General features: G+C 39.9%; 1 protein-coding gene across 1 annotated transcript in view; it reads left to right on the forward strand.

Moving 5' to 3' along the window:
* The window catches only part of epha4b (eph receptor A4b), an 88,533-nt gene extending 76,086 nt beyond the window's left edge, over positions 1 to 12,447 (forward strand). Inside the window, exons 11-17 of the mRNA XM_046851481.1 lie at positions 303 to 488; positions 6,657 to 6,718; positions 8,478 to 8,687; positions 9,861 to 10,010; positions 10,193 to 10,386; positions 11,792 to 11,929; positions 12,038 to 12,447. Coding sequence (XP_046707437.1) covers positions 303 to 488; positions 6,657 to 6,718; positions 8,478 to 8,687; positions 9,861 to 10,010; positions 10,193 to 10,386; positions 11,792 to 11,929; positions 12,038 to 12,137 — 1,040 coding nt within the window. The 3' untranslated portion in view covers positions 12,138 to 12,447. The remainder of the gene's footprint in view (positions 1 to 302; positions 489 to 6,656; positions 6,719 to 8,477; positions 8,688 to 9,860; positions 10,011 to 10,192; positions 10,387 to 11,791; positions 11,930 to 12,037) is intronic.
* Positions 12,448 to 20,465: the final 8,018 nt, after the last annotated feature.

The following is a 20,465-nucleotide window of genomic DNA, read 5'->3' on the forward strand; positions in this document are numbered from 1 at the left end:
ATATACCTGGGACGAGGACCTTCATTTCAGAAATGCTGTTATTATGAGTTACATTTGTTAATAAAGTTCCTTGGGTATACAATGCCAGGTATGTTACAGCCACCACCACCATGCTTCATTGAAGACTACCTTTTTAATTCAGAGTTTTCCTACTCCATCATATGGGTACAAGTCTGTGCATCATTTGACTTGATTCAAGACCGGGTTCCTCAAGTAAAAGTTAACATTCTATGAACGAATTTTGTTGTCGTGGTCAAAGAGTTCCTCAAGTCAGCACTAATGTTTCGCTCTCTGCTCCTCAGGGGAATTCGGTGAGGTGTGCAGCGGCCGTCTGAAGCTGCCCAGCAAACGAGAGATCTACGTGGCCATCAAGAGTCTGAAAGCAGGGTACACAGAGAAGCAGAGGCGCGATTTCCTGAGCGAGGCAAGCATCATGGGCCAGTTCGATCACCCCAACATCATCAGGCTGGAGGGGGTCGTGACCACATGTGAGTGATTTGTGCTCCGTTTGCTGTTTTCAGCGTTGTACCAGGCGAAAGTGTACAGAGGATTCAAGTCGAACAGGTCAAACGCATTTACTTTTATGGCATTCGGCAGACGCCCTTATTCAGAGCGACTTAGAACCAAGCAGTTGAGGGTTATGGGACCTTGCTCAAGGACCCAGCAGTGGTAGCTTGGTGGTGCTGGTATTTGAACTTAAGACCTCCCGATTCCAAGGTCCAATGCCTTAGTTACTAAGCTACCACCTCCCATGTACAGTAACACATACAGGCTAAAGGTCTAAAAGAAAGCAGTTTCATCTAAGGAATTCTTGAGAAACCATTTTTTCATTTCCTATTTCTTTTTTTATTACTCTAACTTTGAGTTTAGTGAACTCTCTTTCGAACCTGTTTGTGTGAGACATAATTGGCGAAAGTGCTCAATAGTTTTTTTTCCTACTGTCAATCACGGATATTAAGCCATGCACGAGGCATGAACGAGTAGAAATGCGAGCTCATTTATTTCCTCCTGCATCCATTTCCACCTACAGAGCCCAACAAAAGACCGCATGCATATGTATGCCCGCATTAATGCGATTAATTAAACAGTTAATTGCGCGTTTTTCGCTGTCATAAATATTCAGCGCCCGAGTCTCTCGCCGTTCTGTGTTGATTCCCTCCCCTCTGTTTTTCACGTTCTCTTTCTTTCGCTTCTTCTCTCATTCCCTCGCTCTCACACTCTAATGCCAAATGCAAATCCTGCCCTTTCGTTAGCACGGGGTTTCGGTGCCGTTTGCAGAACTATTAGCTACGCAAATCAGGTTTGCTTTGTCGTTAACGGGAAAAGGCACGCGACGTTGTGGCTGTATTCAGTTTTCATGAGGTTGAAATAATTCTACGTTTAGAGAAGCGTTCTAAAATGCATTAAACAGTTATAAACCGGACATTTGACCTATAAAGATGTTTTATCTTCTTTATATGGACAAACATTTGTGGACAACCGAACAATCGATCCCACATTCAGTCCCTATTTGCTGTTACAATAACCTCCACTCTTCTGGGAAGATGTCCTTCTAGACTTTGAAGTGTTCTTTTGGACATTCGTGGGATTTTATTCAGCCACAATAAGAAAACACAAGTCATCCAAAAGGTGTTCAAACGGGTTGAGATCAAAACTCTATAGCACGAGATCTTCCACTTCAACCCATGTAAACCATATCTTCATGGACCTGGATTTGTACACAGAGGCATTTTCATGCTGGAACAGGTTTGGATCTCAAGTAAAGGGAAAATATCATGCTACAACATCCAAACACTTTGTATTTAAAGTGTGGGGAAGAAGCACATATGGCTTTAAAAATTCAGGTGTCCCAAAGTGTACGTTTGTCCAAATGTGGTACTCAAAATGAGCACTTTTGAAAAAGAAAAAAAAAAAGATCGATCCAGCATTCAGATGTATTTATTTCAGTCCGAAGAAAAGAGCGCCATGAAGCGTGGGAGGTTACAGGTGTGACAACACCCTAGTGTTTAGTCTGGCAGGATACAAAAACACGTCTAGGACTACAAAGAGCTGCGGGATTCCGACAGCACAACAAATAACAGCAGGATTTTAAAAAAAACTAACAAAAAAAAAAAAAAAAACAGAAAGGTCACCTTAAGATTCACCTCAGTGAAAGACTGATGTTTTAATTCACAGGGTTTTTGATGATTGACATATTTTAATCAATTGAAAAATTTAACTCTAGGGCACATATTCGAGCAAGTCGATTTTTTTTTTTTGCCATCGTGGGTATATAATAATAATAAAAATTCTCTGTAGTCAGGTTTTGCTTGGAAACTCCAAAAAAAAAGCTCTACAGTAATGATTTCTGTGTCTAGGGAGAAAAAAATTATGCTAATGTATGAGAATTTTAGGCATAACCATATAAGCCCAGTCCTGTGTGTGTGTGTGTGTGTGTGTGTGTGTGTGTGTGTGTGTGTGTGTGTGTGTTTTCCTCAGAGCTCTGCCTATTGCGCATCCCCAATCACGACCCTTTCAGCAGAATAACGCTCTCATTCTTATGCAGATCGCTGCGACGTTAAAAGAAAACGCTCCGAAGACGGCCCTTTCACAGGCACGTTAGGAAAAAAAGAGGGCAAAAAAAAAGAATGAAAGAAAGAAAGGAGGGAAAAAAACGCAGAGCCAAGCTTATCGCTTCCATCGCTTTTCTTTTATGCGCCCCCAATCGACTAATCTGGAAACATTCAATTTGGAGGCGGCTATCATCAGGGACGGTAAAGACATCCGGGACTCAGACTGGATAGGGGTGTGTGTGTGTGTGTGTGTGTGTGTGGATGGTGGGGGGATAATTCAGATTCTCAAGGATCTCATTTGCTAGATTGAAGGTTTAGGCATTTTGGCACCAAACAAATAAACAAGGCAAATGGTAATAGTAGGATAATGATAATTAATATTTAAAAAAAAAAAAAAAGAAAAAACACTTGTATGTAATCTTTGAACACTACAAACGAGTTTATTAGAGGGACCGCCCATGTAGGACGTTTTGGAGACAAGGTGAGGGAGGTGAGATTGAGATGGTTTGGACATGTGCAGAGGAGGGTCATGGGGTATATCAGTAAGAGAATGCTGAGGATTGAGCCACCAGGAAGGAGGAAAAGAGGAAGACCAAGGAGGAGGTTTATAGATGTGGTGAGGGAAGACTTTCAGGTAGTGGGTTTAAAAGAGGCAGATGTAGAGGACAGAGGGGGGTATGGACACGGATGATCCGCTGTTGCAACCCCTAACGGGAGCAGCCATTATTAATTAGTTGTATTAATTAGTTATAAATCGTTTTCAACAAAATTTAAAAATGTATATTGATAATTTATAAGTATTTATAAAATGATACAATATTTTTATGAAATCTTTTTTTTTTTGCTTTATTTAGCCTGGGAGAAAATGTCAGCATCAGCAATACAATTTTTCCATTAAAAGATCTATTAGATGTTAATTTTTTCCAAAAATAAATAAATAAATTCCACACATTGACAATGTTTTTTTTATCTTGTTTTTGTTTTTTTTCCTATTACAAAAAATTGAATGGATTTTATTTTTTTGCAATTTATTAATCTGAAGGATTTTTCCACATAAATTGTTATTATAAAATTCTGTTATTTATATGGATTTTTTTGGTAATTACTTGTACTCATTTCAGAAAACCACTATATTGATAATTATTTTTTAAGGGGAAAAAAACTCAACCTTATACAGCGATATGATTGCAAATTTAAAAAAGCAATGACGTGTATTATCATTCTAATTACATTAAAACCTTTTTTTTTAAATAATGCAAAAGATATTAGTAGACAAATAGTGAAAATTAGTCACATATTCCTAATGAAATTCCAACGTTTGTACTTAGTTCTTTGTTCGCAGAATGTATAGGGTGTATAATAAAACTCATTGCCTTGGGCTTCTCTTTGTGAGACAAATATCGAGCATATGATCACCAAATGCCTCTTGAAAAATCAGTAAGACAAATAATCGTCCCCTTTCATTGCTAGGTTCATTGATGAACCAGGGAGATACGTTAAGATATGGAGAAAGTGAGTGCCGAAAGAGGAAACGGTGTGCACAAGGTGCTTGTTTTCCCGACCGTGACTTTAACACCTGGAGCAAAATCGATAGTTTATCTGCGAGAGAGCAGCCATCAGGGCAAAGCGCTCATCAAAACCTGTGCTTTCGTCTTGTTATCAAAGTGCCAGCGCTAGAAGACCACAAGCGGGAATCTTCCAGCTACCTGTTAACATAGTGTATAATGACAATCTAGATGGCAGGATATGTTTGTTAGGGAGGATTTAGGAAGCAGATTTGACTCGCTTGCTTAGTGATCACTCGTTCTTTGTATATTTCTAAAGCTCTAAATTGCTCTCTACAGCCTTGGGAAGGGGGTTTCTCCTGGCTAACACACGCCTACACATAAAGGGGGGCAATTCAGAGACAGTGGACCACCATGTCATTTCCCAGAACGCTTCTCGCAAGTGTGGGGCGCAAACCTCATTCGGCCACCTGACAGCTACATTACACTACCGGCGAGAGGTGAAAAAGCTTCTTTTTTGCTTTAGGTGTCTGGAGAGACATTTATCACAGTGAGATAGTGATTTAATTTGGGCTGATGTACAACGAGAAGATGCTCTGAGACAGTGTTCGACCTCCCCCGCAACACACACACACAAATTCACACATACACATACGGACAAACCTGACCTCTATTTGCACCGCATACTATTGTGGAGAGATTTATATCTTTTATCAGGTGTAACATGGAATTGTATTAGGGCGAGAGGCGGGGACAATCGTTCACACGTCTGACACACACACATATCCACACACACACACACACACACACACACACAAAAATTTGCACATGAATACTTAAACACTGCAGAGGTTCTGGGCAATATGTGTACTAATAAACGTACTGTTCCCCATGCTTTGTATGATAGGCATGACTGATTTATTTCCCCCATCCTTGCAGCAATAGTAGTAGTATTACGCAAGAATTCTCATTCGATGTGCTATGCCTTTGTGACTAGGCTACCTGTCAATCGAAATTCGCCTTCACCTTAGAACCATGGGCTTTAAGAGTAGCCTTTTTTTAACCAATGCAAGATTTTGCAGTGTTGGTTTCTCAAATTGGATTTTTCACAATTCCTACAACTGCATATGGTTTCTGTAGTAACCAGTCTTTCGAAGGAACACATCTATATATTGTTTTTTTGTCCTCCCGCACCATGAGGCGCATTCGTCTGCAAGGGCCTGGTGGCTTACTTGTCGTTTATGAAGCATTTTTGTTATGCAGTCGGGTTGCTCGCCCACCCTCCTCCTTTTGCAGCTGGGCTTGGGGCTGTACCATCCCCATTCCCAAAGATGAGCACCCATGGGTGGATGTTAAGCACCTTGCTCAGAGGCCCAAGGGTGGGCTTCAGTGTTGGGTGCTTTGTATCCAATGGCAGACAATTATTTTTATGTTGGTTCTGTATTTAAGGATAGTTTCTGTATCAAGGGTTCAAGCTTAACTTTAGGAACAGTGAGTGGTAGCTTGGTGGTTAAGACATTGCAATTTGGACCAGAAAGTCATGCGGTCAAATCCCACCCTCACCAACCTCCCACTTCTGGGCCCCTGAGCAAGGCTCTTAGCCACTCCCCCTTCTCAGTTGTATGAATAAGACACAATATAAGTCACCCTAGATATCTGCCAAACACCAGTAATGTGACCCCATGCATGTTTCTGCTGATAATGTGTATGGAGTACGGTTTCTCTCAGCTTTCAGTTTGTATATAACTATATATAACTCTCTCTTTGAAAAGGTCTGACGTGCAGGAGAATAAAGCACTGACCTGCTATTAACAATTTTTTCCATTAGTCTGATGTTCACTGTCATTGCATTTTGTACATCATTATGCTCAAGAGCGAGAACTTTTGGTACTTTTACTCAAGTAGAAATGTCAATTCGAGGAGTCCTGTTTAAGCAGTCGATTTTTATTTTTTACAAGATTGTATTCTAGCACTCAGTAATCACAACATGAAGTGTAACCACACTATAGGACAAAAGTGTTGGAAGATCTGATTTTTCCAGCCGTGTGTTGTTCTGACCCAAACTGTTACCTCAGTGTTGAAGACACACAGTTGTATCTGATGTCCTTGATCTGATGGTTAGTATGAAATTTTTCCTTCAGTTGAACTGGAAGACCTAAACTTGTCCCAGGATGACAAAGAGAAATATCTTGGGTGTCCTGCTATAGAGCTTTGCCCTCAGTCCTAATGGAGACCTTTGAGATGTTGAAACCCTGCACCTGTCAAAATTTCGAATGTTTTTTCTGCGACCCGTTGCTAACAGAACAAGAACCTCATTAAGCACTGTTGCTCGTGGTCAAGGTCTCTGACAGGGATCCTTCACAGTGAATAATAGAGTTTCCAAGTGGAAGAAGCTTTACACCAGTCTTTCACTCTCTCGCTTTCTCTTTCTCCATCCGTCCTTTCTTTACTATCCCTCTGCTCTAGGATTAATGACGCCATTATAGTGATTTATATCTCTATGGCTTGGCAGAGGAGTGTTTTTTTTTTTTCTTTTCTTCATTCGTGGAGTATGTTGTAGCGGTGGATGTTTTATTTCCGTCTCTTTTTATGCTTGCAGGCAAGCCGGTGATGATCATAACCGAGTTCATGGAGAACGGATCTTTGGATACTTTTTTAAAGGTTTGATGCTTTTAAAAAATATATATATATATATATATATATATATATATATATATATATATATATATATATATATATATATATATATATATATAAAGAAGTCTTGTATGTTTAATATTATAACAAGATTTTACAAAAATGAATAAAAAAGTCTTTATAAATTAAAAAAAATCTTTGACATGCAAAAGCTTCAAAATGGCTGTTAAAGTATATTTTGAACTGGATGTTTTTTCAATTTTTTTACTGTGAGATCAGTTAATGTACACTCAATGAGTCGTCCCACTTGTAGCTAGTCAGGTAAATGTGTATTAACATATAGAGGAAATTAATGATTCAGTAGATGTATAATATGACCGAATGCCCTCGTCCACAAATCCATCCCACCATCCCCTCCTACAAAACGCCTCAGATTTATCACCACTTTTGTCACCTCTGAAAGGACCGGCCTGGTAATTTTATTATGGATGTTTTTTTTCACCACCACCCCTCCCCTTTGAAGCAGTCTTTTGCTTGAATTGCCCACACTTTAAGCAAATGAAAAATAAATTTGGGGCCTGGGGGAAAAGAAATCTGCGTCTGAAATGTTCGATCCTTCCTCAGCGCCATAAATACTTGAGCTGAGGTAAAAAAAAACCCAACTTAATTATGGGTATTTTTTATCGCTAATAATCAAACAGCATAGCCTGTGTGACCCAGCTACACGTGCTTCCTAAGCACAGCGCAATTCGATTTAGCAAAAACAAGTGGTCCACTTGTCATACAAGACCCACTTCTGACTGGTAAAGTCGGGTGTCTGAATACTTTTAACAGCACAGCGCGAGTATGTGCAGCAACCGTTCTTACAGCAACCACCGCATTCAGATTGTAACAATAAGTGGGATGGCTGACGAGGCCAAGCAATCAATCAACAACGAAGCGAGTTTATAAGGCGAGGCATAATTAACCCGCCACTCGTGAAATACTCGCCATTCTGGGATTGATATTGCTCGGCGAGACAATAGAAGCGTTTTAACCGGATTACTTCTCAGGTCCAATATGCAAATAAAAACATCAGGCTAATTGCTCCCGAGCTCGAGATTGTTTCGGGGCTAAAAACAGAGTTCTTCTCAACGACGTGCTAAAAAGAAAAAAAAAACAGATGTTCTGACACTCAAAGTTGTGTAAAAAGTTGCCGATACAGTGAAACAGGAGAAATCTAACCTCATTACGAGGACATTAGAAATGACTTCAGGCTATGAATAAATTGTCCACCACCAAAAAAACACCCCAATTCTATGGAATTTTAAAAATGCCATGCATTATAATATATTTTTCTTACTTCTATCGATCTTGACATAACAAAAGTTGTTTTCTCGCGATCAGCACTTCGGTCTTCCTCAAGTGTCGGACACTTATGTGTCCCTAAACAAACTAAAAGCGAATGCGATCATCCACGATGCTGCGGTGATGCTGCCTCTGTGAACAGAACAATGTTCACATTGTAATTGAAGTCCTGATGACACGAAAAACGACTCGTTATGTCGAGATCACAAGTTGTGATTACGGAAAAAAAAATATTATAATACATTGCCTATACAATTCTGCTAATCAGATTTGAATTAATTATTTAACCGACAGGACGTTGTTGGAAATATCGACTTGATACGAACCTGTACCTCAAAATAATTTTTTGTGTAAACGCTCCTTCTTATTATTATTTTTCTGTTAGATCAGAGCTGTTGAAAGGTTTAAAAATGTGTGATTTTCCCCATTCTTCCAGAAACATGACGGTCAGTTCACCATCATCCAGCTGGTTGGAATGCTGCGCGGAATCGCATCAGGGATGAAGTACTTATCCGACATGAACTACGTCCACCGTGACCTGGCCGCTCGGAACATCCTGGTCAACAGCAACCTTGTGTGCAAAGTGTCTGATTTCGGCTTGTCCCGAGTTTTAGAAGATGACCCTGAAGCTGCTTATACCACACGGGTAGGTCTGGTCTGTTCCTCAACTTAAGAAAGCAGAACACTGCAAGATTTGTGCTATTTTTGTGGTCGTTTGAGCCAAATGAAGAAAATCCTAAAAGGTTCCTACAACTTATTGCTAAAATCTGGAGTCTTCGATCGCTGGTTTGACATGTTGTTCACCGACAGCTGATTAATGTTGTTTTGTTTTCCTTGTCATGTTGTCCTCTTTTTGCACTTTCTGACCAATGAGAGTTGAGCTGAAGTGAGGTAGTTAACATATTCAAATTTGAAAAAAAAACATTTTAAAAGGTTTTACATTTTTAAAGGGGTTCTACATTGTACCTTGTCTAATTAGGCAATACTGCATTGTGCTTTGTAGAATACCACGTGTGGTAAAATGTTATAATACCACAAATGTTTAAGTGGAGTTTGTTGGAGACCAGAGAAAAGAAGTAGGAGCCTGCAGTGGCAAAGGGTGTCGAAAGGAAAGAAAAGGGGAATCGCTCAAGGGAGGCTTGGGGAGCCCAAGAGTCTCAGGATTCGTGGGTCAATTATATGTTTGTGTGAGGAGAAGTTGGACCCTCCTTGCCCCTGTGCTCTACCTCTTTCCCTGATGTGTTCCCAACATGCCGTCCTACAGTCCTCCTCCCCTTGCGCCATCATTAACTAGAGTTCCAGTAGGCCTGCGAGAGAACAAAGACACCAAAAAACACAGACTACAAGATGTCGTGCATGGCATCGAACCAGCACAAGAGCTAATTAGACTTAGCAGGGTGGTTTGTGTTTGTCTTTTGCATGCATGTGTTAAGCGATTACCACGTCCAACTCCCCAGTTCCCCCCTCACTTCAAGCCGAACAACTCCCAAGAAAACACCGGAGCCAAGCTTTGATACGGGATATAATAAAATAAGTGGATATAAATAAATAAAAGATTTCCTTTTCAAAAGATGGTCCTTGGCTCTCCGCTCACGTTTGCCTGTATAAAGTGAAGTCGATTTGCCTTTTGTTTGACTTTGACGTGCAAATTAACTGTCAAGGACTGTTTTAAAGTTTTAACAATCCCCTACGCTGCCTACACCTTTTTTTTGTCCTGAATACAAAACACAGAGTGCCAAAGCAGAATATGTAGAGCATTAAAACAATTATCATGAGAAGGATTTGGTGTCTAGTTCATGTTTCCTGGGTTTTGGTTTAGGGTGGAAAAATCCCCATCCGATGGACAGCCCCGGAGGCCATCGCATACCGGAAGTTCACTTCAGCGAGCGACGTGTGGAGCTATGGGATCGTAATGTGGGAGGTCATGTCGTATGGCGAGCGTCCATATTGGGAGATGTCCAATCAAGACGTGAGTGTCCATTTATCAAGTCCTTTTGGAATAATTTTACACCAAGGGGTCGTAGACAGAGCTTTTGATTCAAAGACAAACATTGCATCAGTGGAACATCCATTGCCAAGTTTCAAAATTTTTACATGCCCAGTTAAAGACTGGAAGCCTATTTTCTTGCTCACTCACTTTCTCTTTCTCAGGTGATTAAAGCGATCGAAGAGGGATACCGCCTCCCCCCACCAATGGATTGTCCGGTGTCTCTTCACCAGCTGATGCTGGATTGCTGGCAGAAAGAGCGAGCTGAGAGACCCAAGTTCAGCCAGATTGTCAACATGTTAGACAAGCTGATCCGAAATCCCAATGCCCTGAAAGAGCTGGCCAACAGTTCCATCTGGTAAATTGCCATTGCCTTAATTCCCTGTCAAATCATTGTAAAATTGGTCAGGGAAATCATGAGAAAATGAGAAATCTGACCTTTTCTGTCATGTTGCCTTTTACCTCATGCCATTTTCACCGTTCTTATAGTGTAAGCTAAAGCTTTACACAGGATTATAAATAAATGACATGCCTATAAAGATTTGATGAACGTGGTACAACCTACTGGCATTCTTATTCTTATAAATGCTTCAGTCACTCAAAATGTGAGAATATTCCATTTGCACTGCCTAATTTAATAAACCCAGGGGGTGTATTTTTCCAGAGGAGAAAATTACATTGAAGGGTTTTAATTCATAATTATAATTTGGCCATATTTAAGAACTTGACCAGTGGATGTGCATAAATGTGCATGAGTGTGTATACATGTGTATGTAAGTGCTAAAGTAACCCAGAGCCTTTAACTATTAAGCTACTACAGTTCCTACAGAGGATACGGTAGTATGGTGGGTAGTTCTGCCACCCTACTGTTACAGTATGAAGCTCAGGTTAATCTTTGTGTAAAGGAGATAGTAGATACCCTGGCTATGCTGAATTATAGTATAGACTGGAAGAATATTCTTTGCTCTCGAAACAGGATACTTCCTCCTAGGCCACTTTCGGGTGGTATCTGTGGCCAAGATATTCTTCACATGGTATCTTTGTAGCCAAATATTTTAAAGGAATCATGGGCTACCTGTCCTGGGAAACTTGTAAAGTGCAATTACCATGTATGTCCTCAAATTTGGGATGCTCCATTAGTATCATACACCATCAAATTCCTAAAACCATTGAATTTGAAAGTTCAAATGACCTATAAACAAAAAGTTAGATAGCTTTTTGTCACCAAAGCAACATTTTGTCAGCTTGTTTTAGCCATCCATGTCTGTTGAAACTATCACAGAGCTCTGGTCTGGTGAACAGAATTGTGGGCTTGCCTGGACAAAGAAGGATGCATGCAGTACTTCCTTTAAATTTGCTCAAAATAAGGGATATCAGTGGGCAGGTGCCTTCCAGATGGGAAAGTCATTATGTTGCCTGAAAACAGTGCCTTTACCATGTGAGCTGTCTTCCGACTGGGACTCACTGGATGATTAATAGGGGAATGACTTCATTATGCAGGGAAACCACTCTGCTTCTACTAAGGGGGTTGATCTGTTCATTATATGTGACTTGATCAAGAAGGGTTACCTTTGACGGCGCTCCCAGAGATTGCAATTAAGGTGTCGTTCATTACAAATAATTATATACCCCATGCTAGACTTAGCAGTGTCTGTCTCTATGACACTTGTTCAGATCATAGTTTTGATTAGGCACCAGGTCTGTTTTTTTATTTTTTTATTTGCCGAATTACCCTAGATGTGGCTCATTTGTGTCCCTTGCAGGGAAGACCCGATCACTCCAGAGTTCAGCGCCAACAGTGTGGATGAGTGGCTGGATGCTATAAAGATGGGCCAGTACAAGGACAACTTCACCTCTGCTGGCTATGTCACATTAGATTCAATAATCTACATCAGTGTAAGGTACGTAGGACCCATAAACCCATATTTAAGTATAAGCTAAGACTCTAAAAAAAAGAAATTATGCTATCTTTAACACTTAAGTATTTTATTCCCCACCTTCTTTTTCAGTGAGTTGAGTAAGATGGGTGTGACCCTAGTCGGGCACCAGAAGAAGATCCTTGCTAGCGTCCAGAGTCTGCATGCCCAAGGGAGCCATGTGCAAGTATAACAGCTCTGGACAAACTGATAGACAGATAGAGGAGAGACAGTGCAGAAGTGTGGAACCCAGAACAGCGCTTCACCATGCCAACCCCCATTCCCGGACGTTTGGCTACAGCCCAAGAGCTCACCATTTGTGCAGCGGAACCAGAGACTGATTAACAATGGAAAATTCAGACCAGATGGATGATGGTCAAACACAAACTCTGATGATTTCTGAACAGTATTGTGAGATGTGTACAGTCATTTGCATTGTCTTTTCCTGTCATTTGCTTTATTTTTCAAGGTTTTGATTTAACAAAAATGGTGCCTGGGTGGATTTGGACCTACTCTAAACAATACTGTGTTTGGAGCCACAGTATTGGCTGTGTAGTGTTGCGCTCTGGACATGATAGCAGAGAGGAAGTGTAATTTGCAAGATGATTTTTTTTTTTTTTCCAGACTGGCCATTTTTAATGGTCTACAGTAATAATTATATGAGGCACTGGTTGGATTGCCTAACTATCAGCAATAGGAGATTATGTTTCACCAGCGGAAGTAGGGCTAGCAGTCTTCTGGAAATGTAATGCAATCCCAGTCTTGGCAGTTCCGATTACGGCATTATGGTATGAGAAAACGTCACAAAATATCACTGAGATAAGAGTCCCATACTGTAATATCCGGTAAGAAACGCCAAAGGTTTTGTCTTCTTTTCAGAACAGTATTAGTCATACTGTGAGATAGGAAATGCTAGTCATAGATATTAACTATGGATGGGCCTACTTCAACATACCAGTCCTGAATTAAAAAAAAATGTATGAGAATGTTTGTGGACCTGTAAACTAACTTATGTTAGGTTGGTTATCATTCCATGACTGCAGAAAAAGCAGGACATATCCTTCTGTATGTGGATCACCATGATACATGTGGTATACACAATGTCTACACAAAGAACTTTAAAGGAATTCTCTAGGAAAACATCAGGTATTATATAACAGTACCAGTGAAAAAAAAAAAACGGAAGCTGAGCATTCTTTTAAAGTTTAAAAGCAAATGAAATATAGTACTTAACAAAATCCTGAGTACGGAAAGATGTTACACATTGTGCAACAATGCATGCAAGCAATGTTTGGCAGTCTCTTCCCAGGTAGCAACCTGATGGTTTGGTGGCTAGTTTGGCTTTCCAGACACAACATTTTGTTGGAGCAATATTGGCAAGGTGGATTTAGACATAGAGAGAAGTTGGCCTGAGTAGCCCAATATTAGCTCAATGGATAAAATGATATTGGACCAATTAACAGAAAACAAAAATGGTCCTGATGCCCCAATGTTAGCCAGTGGAAAAAATTATATTGGGTCAACATTGGCAAGGTGGATTTAAAGACAACCTAATCTGTTGGTCGCACAATGCCAACCCAATATATTTAGCAACCCAACACTTGGCAATGGCTGCCAAAGTCAGTTTGCTACCTGTCTGAGTGCTAAGCATTAACATTTAAACATTCACCATATGTTCGTTTACAGCAGAACCGGAAACTTACCCTTTTGTAAAATAGTGTATAAAAGTGTACAGTGTCGGATTCAAACGAATGAACAAAAAGCTGTAGAATGTTTGTAATGTACTTTATTTCGTTTTCCTAAAGAAGAAAAAGAAGACGCAAGACGTACCGACCACCATGGGATATATCAGAACTTTGGAATGTAGCATGGATGCTAAAGCTTTGTCCTTTTTAAGCTAGTGACAGTGACTGCGGTTCTTGTTTCACTCCAGTGGTGACTTTAGCTGCTTGACGTTAGATGCCTTACTAACTGTGCTGTTTCTTTTTCTTCTTCCTGGTAGAGGGCAGTATTATGATGAAATATAATGTACATAATATATATCATAAACAAGGCCACTGAAAACTCTAGCGAATGTCGGAGCAACACGTTCCGGCGTTGTATCAATTCACCTTTTGGAGGTTCAAATTTCTTTCATTCACAGTATTTAAGTTTGTGTTGGTACATGTAGCTTTGGGGAAAGAAGGACCACAAACCATTCATCCTTTCATTTTGCTGCATTTACAGCACTACTATTTTTGTACTAGTCTACTTTGTAAAGTATCCAGTTCATTTATGCGATCAAGCGTCAAAAGTTATTTTTAGATTCTTCAGAAAAGTTTGCTAGCAATCCCCCAGGGTTTAAACCATATGCGTTCTCTTTAGTACTATGGAACCCCACTAATGACATCCCTACTTATTAAATACAATACTGGCCACCATGTATTAATATGTGGAAACGAGTGGGTTCGAAGATGAGCAAGTCCCTGCAACTTTAGGAACATACAGTTTTATTTTTATCACTTAGCAAATTCAAGGAAATGAGATAATCAATGAGATAATGGCCACAACTTACCAACTTAAGCAACCCAGATAGTTTAATTATGGTCATGACTAATTAATACAAAGAACAGAGATAATCAAGTCACAACTTAACAACTTGAGGAACAGATACAGTTTAGTTATGGTCATGATATAATATTGCAAAGAAATGAGATAATCCAGTCATAGCCACAATTAACCAATTTAGGGAATTAAGAGTTTAGTTATGATCATTACTCAATAATACAAAAAAATTAGATAATCCAGTCATAGCCGAAACTTAGCAACCTGAGGGAGCAAGATAATTTAGTTATGGCCATGGCTGTGATGCAAGGATACAACATAATCAAGTCATTACTAATAATCTGAGGAACCAAGGTAGTTTAGTTAAGATCATGAATTAATGCTAGGGAACATGATAATAAAGTCATGTTAAGTAACTCCAAAGTATGTGCTAATTGAATCATGGCCACCAATTCAGTCATTAACAGAACCGAGATAATAATTATCTTGTTTCGATTATTATTCTCTCGGTTCTGTAAATTGCTGATCCCCAAGTTCAGCATCATCCAAGCATGTTAGTGCTTTAGTAAATCGAGGGAATACGATAATGATGACCACAACTTGAGGAAATTAGATAATTAAGTTATGCTCAACTTTTAGTGAAAGCAAGGAATCTGGAAAAATACTTTGCGCCCTCGGTGTGGTATTACAAAGGAACGAGATAATTCAGTAATAAACAATAATATAACACCAAGATCATTTTTATGCAAGGGAATGAGCTGGGTAAGGCATGGCCACTATTTAGTAACACATAGAAATACGATTATAGAGTAATGTACTTAGTAACATGAACACGAGATAATTAGTTAGTAATGATGAATTTAATGCAAGGGAATGGGGGAGCTAAGGCATGGCTACAGGAATAAGATAACGAAGTCATTGCCAGGTTTAAGTACCTCAAATGAATGAGATAAATAATTTATAAACATTTTTCTAGTATACCTATGGTTTATACAACTGAGCAGTTAAGGACCTTGGACAAGGTCCAAACAGTGGCAACTTCACAGTGCTGAGATTTGTACCCACCACATTCTAATAAGGAGAGTAACATCTTACCTGCTAAGCTACCACCTCCCTGATGTAGCAATGTGACAATATGAGATAATGAAGTCAGGAACAATGTTGGGGAACGGTCACAATCTCGTTCTATAATTTACAAACGTTACAAATAAGGTCCGTCCCCAAATTTGAATCTCAGTACATTTCATATTTCATATTTACACAATCATGCCTCACTAATAGGTGGCTACAGCTGAACAATCTCGTTCCCCCAAATTAGTAAGTCATGACCATGCATGATTTTTTTTAATTAAGTAGGAATGTCACCAGCGAGGCTCCTCACAGTACAAAAATTACCCCACTGACATTTTCCATTTGCTGCTAATGGTGTAGTTATTCCTTTTATTTGGTGTATCGTAATTCAATATAAAACCATTTCGCCCATACATAACTTAAATATAATCTGTTTCACAATGTGCAATTTGTTCGAAAACAATTCCATGTTTTAAGTCAAACTGTTATTAAAGCGGGGAATTTTGGAGGAGGATTTTACATTAAAAGTTTAGAATTAATTTAAAAAAAAGCTCCTTAGGTAAAATAAGTGTAGTGTTCTAACCTCCCCTGGGTTACACCTAGTCTTTTATGGCTTTTGCGAGACACATATATGATAATTTTGTTTCTATGCAGGGGAATTTACCTTTTCATTTTAACTTGTCACCTTGGGCATTACGTTTTGGATGAAATACATGTAGCTATGGTACATTTTAGTTCGCAAGGTTCTATTTCTGTTCGTAGAACATGCTCACTCCTTAAACATGGTGAAAGCAACATGGCTACCATTCCATACTTCCAACACCATGCAATTCCATCTGGACTGTGTCTAATTGGACCCGACTTCCCAATACAACAATATGAAGCACATGTCCAAGTTCTGTAAGCGTTATTTGGAACGTCGGCTGGAGTGTTATCTATAATGGAATGGCCCACCCAGTCTCTGCACATAAAAAGAAATCTCCAACTATTGAATAGCACCATTGGCAAGTTTTGCAAGAGGCATGGCAAAGTGTTTCAGCTAAATGTTGATGTTATTCGTGCTAAGGGAGGATTTTTCAATGGAAATATAGTTGAACATTTGAACATTTACAGATTTGTTTGGACAAAGTAAATCCGTACGTAGTTTGCAGCATAGAAACACGCATGTGTCTCGAAAAAAAACGATGAAAGACTCTGATTCCAAATTTTGACGTTTGCTTAGGGCTATTCTTGTACTTTCTTTTCTTTTTTTTAGATTTTATCATTATATATATCAATAGCAATATTCATTCAAAAAGACGATTTCTCTCATTGGTCTATATTTTTATTTTTTAATTTAAAAACAGTGCAATGGAAGGACCACAATTTAAAGATGTCATTGGAACATTTCCAAAATTGTGATTTAAAGCATTCACTTAAACGACACTTTGGGGTTCCCAGGTGGTCTAGTGGTTAGGATGCGGCGCTCTCACCGCTGCAGCCTGGGTTCGATCCCCGGTCAGGGAATCAACCCCAGCCATTAGGGTTGCACAAGCCTTAGTCCCAGTCCCAAGCCCGGATAAATCGGGAGAGTTGTGTTAGGAAGGGCATGCAGCGTAAAAACGTGCCAAATCAGAAACATGCGGATGGTCCACTGTGGCGACCCCTAATGGGAGAAGCCGAAAGAAAGTTTATTTAAATGACACTTTGGACCAATCCTGTGCTGTGTGTGGTTCGAGGTTTCTTCAGTTCCCCCCCTCACAACCTACAATTTATTCTACATAATCTACAATCTCACAATAAACATGCACAGAAGCATTACACAGAAAAACACTTGGAAGAAAGGAAGTAGAGGATACTGCCGATGCCACTGGTGACGCCATTGTACATAGCTAGTACGGATTTCTTGCTTTGCTGATCAGCAAGCTTAGCATGTAACATGTAAATCAACCAAATTTCACGACAGTCTGTACGTTATTTTATTTGGAGTTTATACAGTTTGGTGACTGATGTTAAACAATAAAACTAGACAGGCCACGCCCCTATCGATAATTTGTGGTTGATAAAAAAACAAACAAACCACAAGGTAGTTTTTTCCCCATTAACAGATTTTAGCAAAAAAAACATAAAAACTAACTTTGATTATATTTAGTCAGTGGTTTGTGTCCAAATATGTGAAAAGTATGTGGGGGAGAGGGGAGGGTCATGGGTGTCTTTAAATTGCAAAGTAGCTATGGAATTAGCTAAAAGTGGGCGGAGTTTTATGCGGAAAAAAAGCATGTTTGTGTGTCATAAAACAGTCGAGAAGACAAGAATTCTACAGTGTACAGTAGCTAAAATCAGTAGTTGACAACTAACGGACAAAGGGTCTTAAATGATTGCGTATTTGTTGCAAGATGAAAAGATACAATAAAAAAAGGTATTTGTGATGTAGCAAGGGTAATGATGATTTTTTTTTTTTTTTTTCCCAGAATTGTCCATTAATTGACAATGCAGGATGTGTGCATTTCTTCGACTCCTTCTTGCTGGTTATTTTTGACAGGTCCATCTATTGAAGCCTTGCCCAATGTATTTTGGCCACTGCAGGTTTCTATTCAGCCCACTGCAAAAGAGTGTACACTTTTCATGTTGCTGTAATAAACATGCTGATAATTTTTATTTCTCAACACAAGCATTGGATTCTGTTTACCGCCCGGGTTCTTGCCACAGTCACAGTTATTGGGTAATATCCAAGCTTTAATATTAGTGCAGAACTGTTTTGTCGAATCTGAACCCTAGTTAATCGTGCAGGTGCATTTGCAAAACTGTAAAAATATAGACAGGGATTTTGTTTTCTGAAGGTCTTGTGGAAGCAGAACTGAACCCCACCATAATTCTCAACCAGACATGCCTGTTGACCCATGAGGAGTGTAATGGTATATCCCCCGGTGATAGCCAGGCTTCTCTCCAGGGAATGATGGAGGGGTCAGCCACCTCCGTGCTCTTCCTAAGCCGCATAAAGCACTACTGCCTTCGCTGTCACTCAATGTTAGATCCATTATCCCCAATCCCCACCCTGTATTTCTCTCCTCTGTCTTACCTCCCAGACACACACATACACAGACACCCACAGAGTCCCTGTGCAGGATGCAGGGCCATTTTTCACCCATCGTTAGCTGGACAGCTGAGATGGATTCGTCTTCTAGCTGGTAGCCTCTGATAATAGAATCACAAGACGACACAGGATAGGAAATGCAGTGCAGGAATCAAGTTCAATTAGATAATATTGGCTAAGGGGGAATATAACAAAATACAACTGATAATGCCAAATAATAAAAGCTCTTAGGCTGATTTATTGTTGTTGTAAGAGAATATAGCATTCCTGGTACCTAAAAAAATATTTATACCCCATAAATCTTTGCTTGTTTTTAGTTTTCCCAACTTTCTCGCCGAAATTGGTCATGTCCCAATTACCAATCGCTAGCCAGCTGCCAGCGAAGAGATCCTTCCAAACTGTTGCTCGTGCTGCCTCAATTGGCAAGGTAACACACTCGCAGTAAAGCTCTGTCTCTATTTCTTACACATATGAGCTCACAGATGCCCATGAAGATTCTTATCCCAAATGTATTGGCAGCTCTGATTTAGTTGGTACAGTTTTCTTTTTATTGGTGTAACCCCCGAGGCAAGGTTTGGTTAACACTCTTATTGTTGCTTGTCAGCTAGTCATCTTCAAGACCCAAGGTCAATATTCATACTTTGGGGCATTTTCAGTCCATTGAAAATCATGTGGGAGAGAACAAAAGTAACCTCTACACAGCCCAGGGTTGACCCAAGAACCCAAGAACTGTGAGAGAGCAACACGGTTTTCTAGGTCATGAATCATTAGTGCTCAAATCCGATGCATGAAAGCATATTTCACTATGTGTCACCATATTTCCAGTTGAAAGATTCACATTAAAGATGCAGAAGATGTACTATTAAGGGGTATTAAGGTTCAAGCTCTTCAAAACAAAGTGGTGTCCAATTAAAATGTTCAAATGACCACATCAAATGTTAAACACAGTGAAAAAAGTAAGAGTTCTCCCTTTGTTTTGCTTTGTTCCCCTAAACAAGTCATTATGCCTTAAGCTCTGCATAGATCAGAGCTTCTGGGAGCTTGGTCAGCATCAAGAGGCACCGTTTTAGTGCAAGTCAACAGGTCAGGGGTCGAGTTCCTGTCCAGGGGCTTCTGGAGGTCAGAAGCGATCTATAGAAACTGGGCTCCTGTGTTACTTTAATGCCTCCTGCACTCACATTAAGAGACACCCAAACCACTGCTTGACAGCATGAGTGAAAGGGGTAATTAGCCCACACACCCTCGAGACCTGGCTACCGCATGGGAGTGTGAGCACTTTCCAGCATCATACACATACCCTTTTTCGGCCCATCAATCACGCGCAACCCTTTGGGTCGCAGCCACTGAACCACATAACCTTTCCCAATGATGTCGATATGCATTTTAAAAGCGATCAATGGCATGTACAGTAGTGTACGGTCCGCAACCGGTGGGATCCATCGCATGCGTCCAATTTTGGGGATGATAAAATGGCGTATTATCGTGAGGCGATCCATCTTGTCCTCCTAAGTGACAGCTGGCCATTTGGTTCCGTCTTACTCTCCAGCATCCAGGGTGTCATATGATTGCTTATTAGAGACAACATGACAGAGGGGGACTGAGGAGGATTGAATTTGGGTCGGATGACTTGCCCTTTAGTCTTAAAGCACAACTGGCATGGGATTAAATTTTTTTTTCAAGTGGGGTCTCGAAGGGATCGCGTTCCTCCAGGATTAGGAACACGGAAACATGAGAAGCCGATTTGTTCTGACTTGGCTGGTGCAAAAGGCAGAATTTATTTTAAAGCAAAGTCAACAAGGTTTAGTTAACTCGTTTGGTCAGCTGTTCAAATTG

This window comes from Silurus meridionalis, chromosome 6 (genome assembly GCF_014805685.1).
Source record: "Silurus meridionalis isolate SWU-2019-XX chromosome 6, ASM1480568v1, whole genome shotgun sequence".
NCBI lineage: Eukaryota > Metazoa > Chordata > Actinopteri > Siluriformes > Siluridae > Silurus > Silurus meridionalis.